Source organism: Ovis aries, chromosome 2 (genome assembly GCF_016772045.2).
Source record: "Ovis aries strain OAR_USU_Benz2616 breed Rambouillet chromosome 2, ARS-UI_Ramb_v3.0, whole genome shotgun sequence".
In the NCBI taxonomy this organism is placed as follows: Eukaryota; Metazoa; Chordata; class Mammalia; order Artiodactyla; family Bovidae; genus Ovis; species Ovis aries.
The window spans coordinates 130,997,078-131,016,218 of NC_056055.1; the positions used below are offsets into that span (position 1 = coordinate 130,997,078).

Consider the following 19,141-nt stretch of genomic DNA (forward strand, 5'->3'; position numbering starts at 1 on the left):
CCACTGCTGAGTTTTCCAAATTTGCTGGCATATTGAGTGCAGCACTTTCATAGCATCATCTTTTAGGAATTGGAATAGTTCAGCTGGAATTCCATCACTTCTGCTAGCTTTGTTCATAGTGATGCTTGCTAAGGCCCATTCAACTTCATACTCCAGGATGTACGTCTCTAGGTGAGTGATCACACCATTGTGTTTGTCTGGGTCATAAAGATTTTTTTTTGTATAGTTCTTCTGTGTATTCTTGCCACCTCGTCTTTTGCGTCTGTTAGGTCCGTATCATTTCTGTCCTTTCTGGTGCTCATCTTTGCGTGAAATTACCACCTCCTCTTCAAACCGTTCTTTCTCTCCCCTGAGCTCTCCTCCTTGACAGCTGTCATTGAAGATCCTCACTGTCTCCAGTTTACTTTTCAACCCTTCTTTGTCTGACCTCTCCCCTCACCACTTCACTGAACTTGCTCTTATTGATGTCATCAGTAACTGTAATTGCCACATGTCAATAAACCCTTCATCTTTCTCAAAATCCAGGGAATACTTTTGGTTCTGACATTGCTTGACCACTCTGAATACCATTAGGGACAACTGACTTTTTTTTTTTTCCTGTTTGAAACTCCCTGACAACTTTACATAGTTTAAAAACACTTTTATGATTCTCCTGGGCCCTCTGTTTCTTCTGGGTTTTCTCCACTGATTTCTTGTCCTCTAGCTAATTTCACTGCTTTCAGGGTTTGTTCTGAGGCCAAATCCTCTTCTCACTCATTGTCGTCTCCCCAGACAGTCTCACTGCTTTAATGACTTTCTTCAGTATGACCATAATTGGGTAGTTATGGCTCTGACCCAGATCCCTCCTCTATACTTTGGACCTGTAATTCCTCTTACCTACTGAGCACATCCACCCGGGTGCCCCAGACAATACTTAAAACTCCCTTGTATGGATTGGAATCATTGTCCTCCAAAACTGGCTCTTCTCCTTTAGTTTCCTGTCCCAGTTAAAAATACCATCAGCTACCAAACTTGGGATTTATCCAAAGGATTTACCCAAATCATTCTCTTTCTCGTCTCTTACAGCCTTCTCAGATGCCCGAGTTCTGCTGCCTCTGAACCCTTTTTTCATGGTCTTAGCTCTGGCTGCTTTCCTCCTTGCTCCCCTGCAGTCTGTTGCACATGAGCACTGTCTTTGTAAATCGCTCATCCAGCCACCTAACTTCTTGTGGGAGCCCCTCTCAGTTACTTCCTGTTTCCTCAGATGAAGTTCAGTCTCCTTGGAACAGTATAGGAGACCCTTCATAATCCAGTCCTGTACAATCTTACCTCCTTTAACTTTCCTACAAAACCACACACTTATTTTCACTTTCCTGAAGGCATCATGCGGTTTCAAGCATCCAGAGTACTTAGAATACTTCTTCCCTCATTTTCTGCCTAGTGTATTCCTACTTATTATTCAAGACTCTGGGGTACTTATCCTTGGAAGCCTTTTTAGATTTCTTAGGCAAGTTTTTACTTATTCCTCCCTATTCTCGTATAGCTCCACATCAGTATTTATCACACTGTTTTTTTTAAAAGTCCATCTTCCCAAGTGGGACCATCTTAATAAGTAGAAACCATGTCTTGTATTTTCAAGCACACTGTCCAGCACCTGAAAATATATGTTAAATATGATATTCATCATTGATGTGTCTTACCTTGTCTTTTAGCTTCCGATTTTAAAAATATATATGATCACTTCTCTTCAGTCCCTTGTAGGATTATTTAACCAAATTGCCCTTTAAAAATATGTTATAGATTGTGTTGATGGCATCCTTGTGAAAAAAAGAAAAAAGTAGCCTTTGACAATGACTTAGCTATCGTTATCAAGCTTCCTTAAGAATATCAGCTCTAGTGGAGCCCAGTGTCTCCTGGGTGGCTTGTTAGTGGTGTTCAGTACTGCCGTGAGATTCTCTCCTTCCCGTCTGAAGTACACGGAATTGCATGGACATGAAGGGGATGGATCAGAGCTTAATTGATCAAGTCAGCTTAAAATTTTAACCTGTATGTTATCCAGGGAGACCCCATTAAAATCTAAAAATACTCTGAATTGTGTTTCTTTCTATCCAGAGATCAACAGAATTTTTTTTTCTTTCTTAGAAGCATAGATGGGAGTTATTGTTTTCTTTTAATTCAAAATTAGATATTACTCTGGTAATATAATATAATGAAAAGTTTTAATATTTTTTTATTTCCTTGGGGTATCATTCCCTAAAGTAGTATTTTAGAAACTTTATTTTTTTTCTTCGAAATTTGTTTAATGCTAATTGGCAGTTATATTTCTTCAGGCTTTACTGTACTCGTGTGTTTGTGCTTTGCTTCAGTATTTTGTACAATCCATACGATAGTCAAGAGGGTTTGTGATTCAGTATCTTTCAGGTATTTTGAGGTTTTAATGGAACGCAGATACAGATATCCTTAAAATTCTTGCAAACCAATACAAAATAGTTACAGTCTCCATAGTGTAAGACTAAGTATTTTAATACACTGTAAAATATGTTGTGCAGATTGGTGGTGTTATACTAGTTATCCACAAGACTGAAATGTTTCCCTAAATTCGTGTTTGGGTTTATTAGATGTGAAGACATGGTAGATGTGCGAAGATTAAAGATGCTTCAGATGGTACAGTTGTTTAAATGTGAAGAAGATGCTGCCCAGGTAAAGATCAGTCAAGCATATTACGTACTTGTCTTTACTTAGAAAATTGATTTCACCTAACTGTAAACAGAAGTGTTCTTTTCATGGTCCTAAGTAAATTCATTAAATCAGATTCTCATTTATCCTGTTGAAGTAATAAAGTTTTATATTTCCAGTAATCTTACTGGTCTCGTTTGACTTACTTTTCAATGAAATGCTCTATTGAGCTAGAAATTGGAATTATTTATTATTATGATTTGGTTGTCAGTTATATCCCAGGATGAAGGCTGGTATAGTTTATTGCCTTTTAACCCACAAGAGGGTTTTGTAGCTAGATAAACAGTTTGCTATTTTGCATAGTCAATATCAAAAAACATAGTTACAACTTAACATAGAAGAAACTTAGAATTTTCAGTTGTAACATTAAGTCTGTAATGCAATTCCAGTAAGATCTATATTACATAAACACATGGATTTTATTAACATAAATCATGTGATGTTAATTTTAAATGAGTGCTTGTCTTTAATAGGTCTTGTCTTTAGATTTTAAAAATTTTAAGGAAGAGGAGAGATCATTAACTCATGTAGCTTGGCACTGAAATAAGCTATTATGGTTATAACAAATAGGTTAATTAATCACATGATAGTAATCTTTCTTTTTATTAATATGGTATTTTGATATACACGGTAAAAAGTTATGACTCCAGGTTAACTGTGACTTATTTTCATTCAGGCAGTAGAATGGCTCAGTGAACTTCTGGATGCTCTTCTTAAGACACACACCAGATTGGGGGATGACGCTCAGGAAACGAAAGTTCTGCTGGAGAAGCATAGAAAATTTGTTGATGTTGCACAGGTGCAGAACTGGTTATCTTCCTTTTCTACAAGCTCAGTGTTAAAATGGTTTTCTACATGTTTGTAATGTAACTTAGCCCTCCAAGTCCAAGAAGGTTAGTTATATTAATCCAGGAATATAGAACTAAGAAAATGTCAGCTGATGAATCAAAACTAGCCTGTATAAATCTGAGAAAGTTTAAGTTTTCCTGAATACAGGTTCTGTAGCTCCCTCTGATTTGGGATATATTAATATATTATGGTAATTTTAAGGCAGTAATCGTTCATTTGTAAAAGTTACTATGAAGTATAAGTTAATATCAGTAAATTGGAAACCCTAGTTTCTGCATCTCAACAGTGCCAGTGTTATAACAACATGATTTTTTTTTCATGTGGATAGTATCTTAATTTATTTTCCCTAATTACTGAGTTCATGTTGTTAACAGTGTGGTTTCCTATGTGGAATATTAAGTGCCCCTTTCCACCCATTTGTTTTAATTAATGGGTGAGCAGATTTTTTTAAATTGATTTCTTCTTTTTTTTTTTTTTCTTTTTATTTTTTGGGCTGGTGAAATTGAGCAGACTGAGAGGAAAGCAGAGTAAGAGAGGAAAGCCTAACAAGAAATAAACGTAATAAAAATTAACTGGAAGTATTGCTCCCCCTTAATTACTTATGCAGGCAGCCGACTTGCAGTAGTGAGTGCCAGTGGGCTCGTTCATTATTGACTACTAGCAGTGTTGCTTGCAGCTGCAGTCCTTCTGTTCACTTTCCTGTCCCTCTCGTTAGGATTCTGTTGTAACTTTGTGTCCTCTCTCTTCTTCAGAGCACTTATGACTACGGAAGACAGTTGCTGCAGGCCACGGTGGTGCTGTGCCAGTCTTTGCGCTGCACCTCTCGATCATCTGGGGATACGCTTCCCCGGCTGAACAGAGTGTGGAAACAGTTTACGATCGCATCTGAAGAGAGGGTGCATAGGCTGGAGATGGCTATTGCCTTTCACTCAAATGCCGAAAAGGTTCGCTTTCTTAAAAAACGTAGTTTCAATCGTGTTCGTTATGTATGTTTACAATGTGTTTACCTTGTAATTTGATGATTATTCTGTTCTTTAGAAATTTATATGCATTCCATTGTTTAAAGTTTGTTTAGGTATAACGGCTTAGAAAGTTCAAATCAGATTCTTGGTAAGCCGTACCAGGGTTGGAGTACCGTGGTTAGAGGAGTTGAAACCATCCTGCAGTCTCTGCTCAGCACCGTGTCTCTCCCCACCAGACCTGATGCCCAGAATGCACTGTCTGTCCTTACAGGTGTCATGATTCCCACTGTTTCATTATGCCAAGAAAGGAAGCTTTGCTTCACAAACGCTACCAATTGTCATAATTTTTTTAAAAGGTCACCTTGTGATTTTGATAATCTTTTGAGACTCTCCAGGTAAAATTACAAGAGTAAGGATAAAAATGAAACCTTTTTGTTTTCATGTGTTATCTTTAAAGAATCATTCTAGAATTTATTATTTAATGAATTCATTAATCCCAGAAACTGAAAGTTAATATGCGGTATTTTATTTGGGCAAATTTTCAATAGAACCTTTTTCTCAACTGCACAGTGAAAATTGATAGCATCCAAGTCTTATATTTCCATTCCAAAGAGGAGCCTTACTAAGTAGTTAACTTTGTTTCGATTTCTTAATGTAGGGGATATTCAACGCAAGTTAAGATATGAGAAACCTAAGATAGCCTTGGTCTGTAGGACAGAAGAGATACTGCCAGGAGCCTTAGGAATTAAGCAGTTTCTGTTTGTGTTATGCAGTACATCTGTTGGGAAATGTCCACATTAACTCTTACTGAGCCAGTTACTAGACTCTACAGGTCATTTTTTTAGTGTAAGATGGGCTGACTGTTGATGAATGAAAGTATCCAAATGGCTTGACTTATTTATGTATTGATTGTTTCAGTGAAAACTTTTTATTGAACTATATTACTAACATAGAAAACTGTGCGCTCAAATGTTCTACTCACTGACTTTTCAGAGTGAGGATGCCTGTGTAATCAGCGCACTATTCAAATAAGAGAATGTTACCAGCACCCCAGAGGTGGTTCTCCTTCCTCTTTTAATCACAATGCTTCTGCTGGCCTTCCCAATGTGACCACTGGCCCAATCTCTTAACACCACTGATAATTTTTTAGGATACTACTCTTAAAATGTATCTGCAAAGACATTTAAAAATCTAGATCTCTTTAAGAAGTTATGTAAGAATGAATATATATTAGTTGTTCGGTTGTGTCCAAGTCTTTGCAACCCCATGGACTGTAGCCTGCCAGGCTCCTCTGTCCATGGAATTATCCAGGCAAGAATACCAGAGTGGGTAGCCAATCCTTTCTCCAGGGAATCTTCCCAGCCCAGGGATTGAACCTGGGTCTCCTGCATTGCAAGTGGACTGTTTACCATCTGAGCCACCAGGGAAGCCCAAGAATGAATATGATTGAAAATTTTTTCATAGAATATTAATATTCCTATTTTTTCTGGTACATGGCTTTTATCATGCTTATAATAAACTCTGCTTAAGGTTATTTTATTATGTCAACTTATGTAAAACCTTTTGTTATTAGATGTTATTTTTCTCTTGGGTGGGTTCTATTTCATACCAGCAAGCCACAACTATAAGCAAACTGCATAGCAAATTATAGTGATTAGGAAAATATTTAAATTAAATCTGGAATTTTATTATATGAAAATATCCTTTATGAGTAATGCCAAAATAAACATAATTGGATTCAGAAAAGTATGCAGACAAAGTTGCAAAAATAAATTATTATTATTCTGTCTCAAATTTTGCAGACTTTTTTCTTGGAGGTAAATTTTTAAAATTAGTAGTATTGTTTTAAATCTAAAGTGTATCTTAGATTGATAGCACATCTGCATTTGAGGCTAGACACACTTCAAGAGCTCACTAACCATATGTGCCTAGTGGCTACTATGTGGGTCTGTACTTACAGCCTTAACTATTACAAATCACAGCAATTTTTTCTTTCTTTTGTACCATTTAAATTTAAATAGTGATAATTAAGGAAAAAATAATATCAAGGACTGTAGAAATTCCAAGTTTGAATTAAAACCATATCTATTTATATTTTGTTTTTTAGTTTATATCATGTAACTCAAGTCAGCAGATCTGTTTTAAAAATAACTGTGAAGTTTCTAGCTAGGGAATCACATTGTTATGTGTTTGTACTCTGAGTATATGTTGTTATGTATTTATGTATATTTTTTTCATTTGTGAAGCTTGTAAGCTCTTTGAGGTCAAAATCTGTTTCTCATTCACATCCCAAGCCACTACATAAAGTGAGTATTCAACAAATAGTTAATTAATGTATGAAAGAATACTACTTCTTAAGCACAGTTTCAGTTTAATTCCAAATAATAGTCTAGTGGGTTTTTTTGAATATCACTATAGAACTCTTCTTATTCCAATTATAATATTAATATTATTAGTGTGGGTTATGTTTGATTTTATTTGAATTTCTTGAGTCCGCTTTGTCAGTAATCAGTCTTCTATAACATACATGAAGATTCTAAGAACAGAATAGAAACACCTTCAATCTACTAAATTTTAATGAACTTGATTGCCTTTCTGTGTCTCTTGATTGATGTTGCACTTTTATTTGTTGCAGATTTTACAAGATTGTCCAGAAGAGCCTGAAGCTATTAATGATGAGGAGCAGTTTGATGAAGTTGAAGCAGTCGGGAAATCACTTTTAGATAGACTAACTGTTCCTGTAGTTTATCCTGATGGGTATGCTGCATGTTCTTACAATTTGTGCTTTTATCAGTAAGGTCTTAAAGTAATATCAAGAGAAGAAAATCTGTTTCTAAAAAGTCCTAGTAAATTAGCTTTGGTTCACATCTTCAGTATCTGGAATAAATTAGTTCAAAATGAAAAGAAATCCCTACTGGGTTTTTAACAGTGGCATCAGTTGGTACTTGCTGCTATCAAATGTATTGCCCTCGATAGCTTATTGTAGAAGAAAGATCATTGACTAGGTTGACATACTGGGTTCTAGCCTTGACTGTGATGATAAGAAGTCAGGTAACTTTGAACTTCATTGAGGGAATGGATGGGGAGGGGACTGTTTAGTATGCTCAAAATATGCATCTTACATACCCAGCGCAAAGCTAAACATTTCACCTATAGGCTTTTGACCAAACAGTGCTAGGCCAATACAGTTATTGTGATTTACAGATGAAGAAACTGAAGCTCAGAAAGATTAAGTAAGTTGTCAGGATATCACAGCTTCTAAGTGAAATTAGAACATAGTTTCAGGTCTGTCTGGCACCAAATCCATTCTCTTTTCCACTGTGCTATGTAGAGTCCTAATTTCTTCATTTGTAAAATGATGGGGTCATGATTTCCACATTCCTTTTCATTTCACATAGTTGATGATAAAAATAGGAATTAACCTCTTGCAAATAAATGGTCCAGTAAATGAATCATAGTAGCCTTATCCCCAGGGAGCTAGATCTTCTCAGTGAAAACAGTTTGGTGGTAATTCAGAGGATATTTAACTCAAACAATAGAGAAACCAAACCACTGAATATAAGTATCCTTACATTGTAATATAGGGCTTTCCTGGTAGTTCAGTGGCAAAGAATCTGCCTGCCAGGGCAAGAGACATCTGTTCAGTCCCTGGGTCGGGAAGATCCCCTGGAGAAGGAAGTGGCAACCCACTTCAGTATTCTTGCCTGGGAAATCCCATGGACAGAGGAGCCTGGTGGGCTAGTCCATGGGGTCACAAAGAGTCAGACACAACTGAGCAACTAAACAAAAATGCCAACACTGTAATATAGTGTAGTAGGTGTGATTGTGGACTCTGGAACCAGATTTGTTGGGTTTAAATCTCAGCTCCACCACTTACTAGCTGTGACATCTTGGGCAAGCCATTTAACCTTTCCTGTGCCTCATTCCTTCATCTAAAAATAGGAATATATTTTCCATACCTCCTTGGGTTATGTGTGAGGGAGTTAAATGAGCTAAATGTATATAAACTACTTAAAATGATTATCCCACACATGATAAGTGCCACAGCTAATGTGTCATGAACTTCAAAGGATTATTTGGAATTGATACGGAGAAGATATAATGTTATTCATCATCTATACATAGATAATCTCTAGTCATACCTAAACTTGAATAATCAGAAGTAGCTTTTAAAGTCGTGTATATCTCCAGTGTATAAAAGAGAAAAAAATCTAAAAGTTTTCTAAATCCAGCTGGTAACAGTGTTAGTAGGGTGCTTCTGGTTGGTCCATTCCAGGACATCACCCCGCCAAAACCTCATTTCTGTGTTTCACAGCCAGTTGTCACAAAGTCAGTCTCATTCTACTCAAGTCCTCCCAGGAGCATCTCCCCCTGGTACTTTTGCATGGGCTGCTTCTCCCACGTTCTACAAATAGTTCATGTGTCATTTTCGTTTTTAGAATGGAAGAGTCAGTTAGTGCTGTATGTTCAGATTTCACAACTTTAATATTTGCAATTATTATTCCATTCCCTTTTATGTGGTAATTTGTTTATACTATGTAAAATTTGACAGTGAGCTTAGTCACGTTTATCTTTTGTACCATTCTCCTAGACCAATAAAAGGAATAAGGTGGTCTCTCTGGATTCCCTGCTTGAAGACCCACGTTCAGATTCTGTTTTTTTCCACTGTGTGATTGTAGTTCAGTCATTTGTTTTTCTAGGTCTTAGCTTTCCGATCTGAAAAGACAAAGAGCTAACCCAGATTATTTCCAGCAACTCTTTGAGCTCTAAAAGATTCTATGACTCGGAATACTGTGTCTTTGCAAATAGGATAAAATTAAATGATTTTGCCTATTAATGTCCCAAATGATGGCTTGACATTGAATGGATGTTTTACTTGCTAGCTATATTAAACATCTGATGACCGTAGTCCTTGGCACTGAAGTACTCATACAGATTTTATATTTGTGTATCTATGGCTGCCAAGCTGAAAGCAGAACGTTGTGGCTGTTGCACTGTTTGTTTATTTGTTGCATTGTTTGGCTTATTGAGATTATCATAAGTATACATGATAGGATATTTATACCATTAATATATATTTTTCCATTTTAAAAAATGTTTTATGCCATTTTAAAAAATGTTTCTCCTACCGAATTGCTACTCAAAGATAAACAGTATGGTCTGCAAATGAACTAACGGCATACCACGTAGGTAATTTTTATGGTAATTTTTGCTTCCTTTTGCATTCACTGCACAGTCAATGGGTTTGTATTAATCTGATTGAGCTTTTTCTGTTTTGATTTTTAGAACTGAACAATATTTTGGGAGCCCAAGTGACATGGCTTCTACTGCAGAACACATCAGAGACAGGATGAAACTAGTTAGTCTCAAAAGGCAGCAGCTGAGACATCCAGAAATGATGACTACAGAGAGCTAATAGCTGCCTTCTTCCCAGAGACCTGCTGTTCGTAATACCGCATGTCGTCAGCATACTCCAGCGTTAGCTACAATACGTTAAGATGCATTTCACAGCCAGGATAAGCCTCATTTCTTTCCATTACACATTTCTCTCCACATGTTAACACCTTGTAATTACCAAGGCAGAATTGTTTAACATGCTTTGAGATCATAGACTCCAAGTATCTTAAAAGAAGGAACTGTAAACATTGCACTGAAAACCTGCTTTAAAGCTTTACCTGACCTGTCAGTTTGTAGATGAACAACTGATAATAAGCTTTGAATGGTGCTAATAAGAGTTTAGAAATTCTCTCTATAAAAAATGGTTGCCCTTCCTCCCCAGGTGATGTAGTAAATTTAGACTATAGCTCAACTGTTATTAGTAGACAGTGGTGTCCTCAAAATTTTGCTTTGTAATTCTCCTTCAAATTTGATTATTTTTATTGTGTCAGTATGAAGAAAAACCTTCAGATTTTTGATATATCATATTCATTAAAAGACATTTTCCTATTTGTATTGATATTGTATTAAAAGTTGTTTGTGCTTAATAAAAGGCTTCTTTTAAACACCTTATTTAATTTGGTGGTTATATCCTGTTTCCCAACATGAGTGCCTTAATTAAAAGGGCATTCTTAGGCTTATGAGGATGGTTTAATATTTGTTTTTTCATGTTGGTTGCATGTATTTTAGCCAGGAAATTCATATGTAAGCATGTATATATAATAAATAAGCATGTTTTATCAAAATTATTGTGAAGAAAAGTTTAGATCTTAGTGGAACACTCTCATTTTTCTCTTCTTCAACTTGAAAAATGTTATCTAAATTACTAACTGTTCTGAAAATATTCTGTCTTTGGGAGAGGAGGGCTGGGAAAGGCATACACATAGTTACTTAAATGTCATCCTTTATCTCAGAGTAATCTTTCAGGAACTAAAATACCAATTGTTAATAACATTTAATTTGTCATGGTAGACTAGATGCAAGATTCTGGTGTAGAATAATAACAAAAATTGTACACATCTTTTAGAAATTAAATATATAAAATGTTAATGCTTTTAAGTTTATATTAAGTTTAAATGGTAAAATACATATAATTTTGTGTTCGTCTTTGTTTCAGAAAATGTTTTTAAGAAAGATTAAAAGCAGTTTTATAGTCTGTGATCAATACAAAATTATGCAAAGCATGCTCTTTTCTTTCCATTGTCTACTGAAATGTCCATGTATCTTCCAGTGGAAAAAGCTCCTTCTGAGCCTGCTGGTTTTTCCAGCCTTCTTCACTGCCAGACTTCTTGCAGAAACCCATATGCATTGCCCCTGCATCCTCAGCACTCCCTGTCAGCACCTTGCAGTCTGGCTTTACAGAGCTCTGCAGTGTAGTGGTTTGCAGTGGGCTCCAGTTACTGAACTGAATGATTTTTTTTTCCAGTTTGCATTCCTCTCTCCTCCTCTGCCTCTGCAGCATTCCTACCATGGAGCAGCCTCTCCTACGGTGTTTCCTCCCTTGATGCTGTTACCTTCTGTTGTAACTCAGTCTAGTCACATAACTGTTACTTAAAATGCATCTACTAAAATGTGCTCTCTCAGATTCTGTCTTCAGAATGATTCTGGATGTATCCTGTCCTTAGGGTATCTTATTTATCCCAGTGTCCTGTGTTATGTATCTGGTCCGGACTTCTCAACCTGTACTTTCAGCTACCTACTTGACATTTTCAACTTGGGTGAAGTTATTTATCATATTTTTTTCACCTTTCTCAGAGTAATTTTGGTTTGAGATGCAGTCTTTTTTAATGGACATGCCAGGAAATCTGGGGGCTACATTCAACTGCTCCCTCTTATGCTGCCACTGCTTCTGAGAACATCCAGAAAGGCTTTTTCTTATTTGTTAATCCTTAGTCTTTTAGGGTTTAACTTCTATGAGTATGAACGTCTGTGATTCTTCATTTCAGTCCTCATGATGGTGCTAACCACATGCCACAGTTGTTTATGTCTGTACCTGCTACACTATGAGCTCTTTTGAGGGAAGGAAACTTGTGGGCCTGACTTCTCCGATTCCCAGCATTTTGCTCATGGCATAATAGTTACTCTGGAAAAGCCCCTGATGCTGGGAAAGATTGAGGGCAGGAGGAGAACGTGACAGAGGATGAGATGGTTGGATGGCATCACTAACTCAATAAACATGAGTTTGAGCAAACTCTGGGAGATAATGAAGGACAGGGAAGCCTGGCATGCTGCAGTCTGTGGGGTCACAAAGAATCAGACATGCCGTAGCAACTGAACAATAATAGTTGCTCAGTTCCCCTGGATGTCTATTGTAAGGGTTAGTAATAATTCCTCTTGTATTGTAGTCTGAAGTATGTTTTAAACAGACTGAGAGAATCTACTCATCAGGAAGTCATTTGATAGTTTTAGATACTTAGGTAATTGAGATAGTTGTACTCAATATCTATTTCTCATACTGAATTTCACAGAATTTTTTATTTTTTATTAAGACTTTGCCAGAAAGGAACTGGATTGTAAGTAAAGAGACTCTCTAATTCTACCATCAACTCCCCTACTTACTGTCAAATGAGTTAATTTTATGTGCCTTAATCTGTCCTGCCTACAGCAAGAGTGAAGTAAGGCACATTTGGAAATATTTGTGGTTTGAGTATTTCAAGTGAAGATTATGCTTTTAACACACAGTAAATATTGTTGCTTTTCATTTGTAACTTTGCTCCTGCTTTCTATATGTGTATCCAAATACCCATAGACATAGTTATGAATGAAAACCAACAATGCCCTAATGTGATTTTTCTTCATAGGATCATAGTTCACTAGAATACCTGTGAAGGAAGTGACTTCAGTCTGTTTGAAAAGACAAGTTCTTTGTAAATCATAAATTAACATTGGCCTGCAAATAGAGAAAGAACCATCATTTTTAATTGGTACAATATAGGCTACAACTCGGGCTTCCCCAGTGGCTCAGCAATAAAGAATCTGCCTGCGATGCAGGAACCACAGGAGACAACGGGTTTGATCCCTGGGCCAGGAAGATCGCCTGGAGGAGGCATGGCAACCCATTTCAGTAATTTTGCCTGGAGAATCCCATGGACAGAGAAGCCTGGCGGGCTACAGTCCATAGGTCGCAAAGAGTAGACACGACTGAAACGACTTGGCATGCCTGCTACAACTTCCACGTTATCTTAACTCATCTCAGGGAGTTATTGAATGTTAATTAGGCTAGCTTAATTTTTTTGTTTTGCTCTGAGTTTTTCTTTTGTCTTCATGTCATAAATTTGCTCCTGTGTAAGCTAAGTATCTATGGACAGTTTAGGCATCTATTCACACATGTCTAACCCAGCAAAATTATGATGTGAAGATGATAACTTCCTTTCAGATAAAATTGACTGTATTCCAGTCTTCATTGTTGGTCACCTGATTCTACCATGGTAACTCGTGGGTGATAAAATTGCTCAGTCTGCCAGCTAAGACGTCGGCAGTTCTAGGCTTCCTTGCTGTGTAGAGGATTGGATGCTTCCCTCACGTTATAGGTCTTTAATTTGGCCAGTGCTCCGAAGCATTACCTGGTATTAACGTGTGTGTTTCACTGTCAGTTGGTGTGCGGGGTGTGCTATTTAGTGTATTATTAGTGCATTCTCCTTAATATGAATAAGGCAGTTACTTTTCTGATAGTGCTGAGTAAATCATACATAAGCCCGCTATGAAAAATGGCGTGATTGTGAGATTAGTTGAACCTGTCTCTGTACTGGCTTTGTTTGAAGAAAGACTTCATAATTCTCTACTACATTTTAAGTTCCTTGCCAGAAGAATTGGAAATTACTGTGTACTTTTCCCAGCCCCACAGGACCATGGTAAAGTACTGTGGTTACTAAAAACTGAACATAACTGTAGTTGTTAAAATCATCCCCATCTTGAATCTATTGAAAACACTATAGGAGATTAACATTGGTAAATATCAGTAACAAGAGATGTATGTTTGAGATATATTTGTTTAAACCTCAAAAAGAAATATTATCTAGGGTTAAGAAGGTGGACTAGAATATAGCTGACCAGTTAACCTAATTAGCAAAACTTAGCTAGAGTTACCTTTCAGTTAAAAAATAAAGAGCTCCAGTTGGGTGTGGAAAATTTCGCTCCTGGTATATGTAGAGGGGCAACAGTCACCTTGAGGGAAAAGGAAGTGCAGGTTTAACACCTGACATTAGTTGACTTAGGTGTGTGCTACAGAAAATCTAGGTTTAGCCAAGAAACATAAATAATGGCAAGAATAGTACAGGAAAGGTTGTAAACTTAGGCTAAAATAAGAACTCTAGTGAATATAATGAAAAGAGGTGGAGTGTAAGTACTTCAGAATCTGGTTTTGGCATTTACTAACCTGGGTGAAAAATCATTAAACTTCTCTGAACCTGTAAAATAGAGAAATGATATCAAGTAATTTTAAGAATGAAGTATAATTATATTAAAAGTCTTAAAAAATAAAATGTTATTCAAAATGGATGGATTATTATCTTTCCAGAATAAAATGAGGAGCATTCTTTAATTGTGTTCTTGTCCCAGATGGCAAGCACGGGGTTTTGGGGGAAAGGGAACCTTGTCTGCTCACCTCCCAACACTCCCATTTCCCCTCCGTTCTGTATACTGACAATACTGAGGGTGGGGCCAGTGAGCTCTGCAGTAAACAGCAAGACTTTTTTTTTTTTTTTTTTTTTAAAGACAATATCTTTTGTTGTTGTTGTTGTTGTTGTTGTTGTTTTTTATTTTTTAAATTTTAAAATCTTTAATTCTTACATGCATTTTTAAACATGACAAATTAACCCTGTTGTGGCAGGATGATAGGCCAGCCAGATGGAGGACATGGGAGGAGTATCTTCTACTTTGAGGTTAACAGGACATGATACAGTTCCATTGAAAAGTAAGAAAGTAAGTAAAAGTCATACTCATGATCTTAGCGAGTCAGCACCAACCTATAGAGACAAGAGCATGAATCTGACCACCATCGGTGCTGTAATGGTTAGAGAAGAGCAATCCTGGTAAACTTGGGCAGTGATGATAAGAGGAAAGGACTGGTCCTGTAATAGAGGCTGATAGGACTGCAGGTGCTTCATGAAATAGCGTAAATACATGGGAGTGTTGAATACTGAAAAAGGCTCATGGGTATGATGCTGAGTAACGTGACTGTAGTAGTTTAAAGCAGACTTGAAACATGGCAAGACTAGTCCGTGCGCTTGAGGAAAAGGCAGAGCCTGTGCTAGAACAGGAAGAACTTAGAGATCACAGGAGAGGCCAGAACTGTAACTACACACTCTGAAAGCAGCAAGTAAAATTATAAAAGAACCAAGGTTATTTCTGTTAGAAAATTTTTAGGAGGCAACACACATGATACCATAGGTAATTACACAGAAATTCTTGTGCTGTGTGCTCAGCCACGAAGTCATGTCCAGCTCTCTGTGACCCTTGAGTGGAGGCTGCTGGGCTCCTCTGTGCATGGAATTTCCCAGGCAAGAATACTGGAGTGGGTTGCCATTTCCTCTCCCAGGGAATCTTCCCGACCAGGGATCAAACCCGCGAAGCCTGTTTCTCCTGCATTGGCAGGCGGATTCTTTACCACTGAGTCACCATAACTAAAAATAGTTACCCGCTTTCAATAGTAGAGTATGTTATGAATCTTAAGTCAGGTTTGTGGAATACTAACTATTTCTGACAAAAGGCTATAGGAGTCTGAAGCCATTCTTAGTGATCCTCACAGTGTCCCCTTAGAAGTATTTACAAGTCAGATGCCATCTCTATATGGTGTCTCCAAATGTGTCATTCCTGGAGAGACAGGAGGGTGACTCCGATGTCCTTCCATTGACTAGCGGGGACCTGTTCGCTTTGATCAAGCCTTACATTGTGTTTTAGGTCTCCACATCTTTTCTATTACAGTTACTCTGGTCCTTTTTTAGTATTAAAAGTCAGTAAAAATGTGCTTGATTTTTCCCTTTAGAATGTTTTTTCATCTTAACTGTTAGTCTCCACAACCAACAAAGCAGATGGAAAATCACCTTGACAATTTTAAGTCAGCATAGATCCAAGAACTGATTACTTACCTCACACAGGAATATCCTTTCACAAGCTCTTAAGTTTCTAAGTTGACACTGTTGGGAAGAATTTATGATTATGAAATCAGTAATGAAATTCTCAGCAGCATTATTTTGTAAGCAGTGTGCCCTGAATTTTTTCCCCAACAGTTTTATTATAAAATTTTTCAAGCATATAAAAAAGTTAAAATTTTATAGTATACTCGTCACCCAGATGTTAGCATTAACTATGCTTTGTCACCTATCCATCCATCAGTTCACCACTTCAGATTGTTTCTGATGCATTTTAAATGGAAGAAATCTACACACTTCCTACTGAATACTTCAGTCATTAGCTAGAATTCAGTATGTGCTTATAATTTCACTTTTATTTAAAATTTAGCATACAGTGAGTGTGTAAGTCTTAAGTGTGTATCTGCTGGGTTTGGGTAAATGCATACAGTGCTATCAAAATATAAAATACTATTAAAAAATTCCCATGTTGCCATTTCCAGTCAGTCCTCTACTCACCCACATCCTCCTCCACAGGCAGCCGCTATTCTTTGTTTTACCTTAAATCAGATCTTGTGCTCTAGATCTTTGTGTAAATAGAGCCACACAGCATGTGTCTTTCTTGAAGGCTTCTTTACTTACCATGTTTTGGAGATTTATCCACGTGGTCGTGTGTATTAATAGTTAATTCCTTTTCTATTGCTGAGTAGTATTCCATTGTATGACTGTATTACAGTTTATTTATTCATTTTCCTATTTATAAATACCTGGGCTGTTGGCAGTACTGGCGATTGTAAGTGAAGCTGCTATGGTTATTCTTAACATAAGTCTTATGTGAGCATAGGTTTTCATCTCTCTTGGGTGAATACCTAGGATTAGAATTTCTGTGTCATAGGGTAGTTTTGAAAGAAATTCCATATCTTTTTTTTTCAATGTGGGTGTGCTGTGTCCTGGGTTTTCACTATATGTTGAATGTGTAGAAAACTGTAAACTATTTTTATGACCCATAATCTGAAGTATTAGAAGTGGATTTGGAATAGAAATGGCATTCTTCAGAGTTGGCAGTTAGTGTTGAAGGACACAAATGCCTGTCTGCCCAAAACAGCTCCCCACGTGGTACCTATCCCTGAAATTTTAGTGTAACTCCTTGAATGATTAAAGTATTTAGCCAAGCATGGTGATAGTATTAGCTAGAAGAAACAGCATTGGTTTGTTATATTACTAACTTTTGCCACCCGTTTTCAGTAGGCAAAGTAAGACTGATAACAGAAAAGATTCATTCTGTTCAATGGGGGTGGAAGGGGTATTAAAGAACATGTCCTACTGGTTAGTCCCAGGTACAGCAGCGTGAAAGAGAAGCATCTGGACGGAAAATCCCCCAAACGGTGGTCAAGAAACCAGAAAACGGGGTGGGGAGAATTCTACCTCACAATTGTGCTTAGGTAGTAGCTATGTTTTTGCAGGACATTTTAGCCTTTACAAATCAAATCATATTTTCAACATTGTCTTTTTATTCAGTCCCACCCAGCTACAGTTATTTCACACCCCTAGTGACTTCTATCCACTTTGTCTTACCCTTCCCACCTGTTATGTTACATACAGCAGTTACCTGTACAAGCCTGTAAAATTATAATCATATGTATGTTTCCACTGCTTGTGTTCAAAGATATTTATGTATGGTCCATTCAGTCTTTCTTATTTGACTTTCAAGGGCTGGGATATTTGGCTTCTACTGTAAATCCTTATAATGTTCCACACACATTGTAAATGCAATAAAGATGTTAAAAACTAATTAATGGCAAAAGATTTGGTATGTATTTCTTTGATATGTTATCACTTTGGACAATAAATTTGGTTTCTGTTACTAATGACCTTGGATGACATCCAGGGAGAATTCTTACTGGTCTCTATAAGATAATCTGATGAATTCTGCATTTTTTAAATCATTCAAATTAGATTTTTTTACATTACTTTTTTTTCCTATCAATATTCTGTAAAATATTTTATTAAGACAAAAATTCAACTCCTTTGTTCTGAAATTACCTGGAGTCTTAGAAGACAGAGACTAAACACACTTCACCTGTGCGCCTCTTTCCCTTGTCAAAGCTCCCATCCTGCCTTCCCACAGGCTTAGCACAGAAACTCGGGACTTTCTATAAGTCCCACGTTGTCAGAAATTGTTAGGTTCTCATCACAATGGTAGTGGTCAAATTTCCTTTGTTCCGACCAATAAGTCCATTTTTAAGACGGCGAAGGAGAGAGTGTATTTGCGGTTGGGGAATGCATGTTAGAAGAAAATTAGCTGTACTTCATATGACACATTCATATTATGCTGAACATAATAGCGGCTCCAGAATGGCTGCCAGGAATTCAGAGTTGCCAGAATTTGGAAGTTGGCAAGCCTTGTTGGATGAAGTTAAGTATATTTGAGTGATAGTTCAACATATGAGCAAGAGATATATATACATATATATGAAAAAGTTCACTTTCCCAGCTAGGTGTCCACCCCTGCCTCTAGATTTCCCTTTAGACACGATGGATTCACAGAGTTGTTCCACATTCTGCATAAAATCTACACAAAAGTATTCTCATAAACATAAACTCTTACGAGAAAGTTAAAATGAGAGGAAGAAATACCCAGTTTTTGCCGGGACTAGAGACAGTATCTAACAACAGCAACAGCAAAAAAGATGGAAAAACTGAAAGTGAACAATAAGAAAAAGGTAGTTTGTGGCCATGATTAAGTAAAATATAATGGTTAGCAAACCATACTCCCATATTAAATAGTCTTGTACTGCACCAAACCATAACTTGCTTACCTGGAAGTTTAACTTCCACTTAAAGTGTCTAATCTCGAAAAGATTTAATTGTAAATATGTTTATAAGAGTAAACAATTGACAACAACCCAAAGATTTGAATAAATTTATCCTGTAAGTTTAAAATATTGTTACAGAAATATATTTTTTGAAATTAAAATATTGGAAAGGTATTTTTGGTATATTATTGAGTGGGAAAAGTTCCAAAACTATAGAAATGTTATAACCCATTTAAAAATGAAAATAATTATAGAACTTAAATAAGTTATCTTTGAAATGTGGAATTGATAGATC

At 36.7% G+C, this 19,141-nt stretch overlaps 1 protein-coding gene across 4 annotated transcripts in view; it reads left to right on the forward strand.

Annotated features, from left to right (window-relative positions):
• SESTD1 (SEC14 and spectrin domain containing 1) overlaps positions 1–17,834 on the forward strand; it is a 147,862-nt gene extending 130,028 nt beyond the window's left edge. For all 4 annotated transcript variants that reach the window (XM_042243665.2, XM_015093334.4, XM_042243667.2 and 1 more), the window contains 5 exons: positions 2,598–2,679; positions 3,392–3,514; positions 4,317–4,508; positions 7,162–7,283; positions 9,813–17,834. In XM_042243665.2, coding sequence (XP_042099599.1) covers positions 2,598–2,679; positions 3,392–3,514; positions 4,317–4,508; positions 7,162–7,283; positions 9,813–9,942 — 649 coding nt within the window. In that variant the 3' untranslated portion in view covers positions 9,943–17,834. The remainder of the gene's footprint in view (positions 1–2,597; positions 2,680–3,391; positions 3,515–4,316; positions 4,509–7,161; positions 7,284–9,812) is intronic.
• Positions 17,835–19,141: the final 1,307 nt, after the last annotated feature.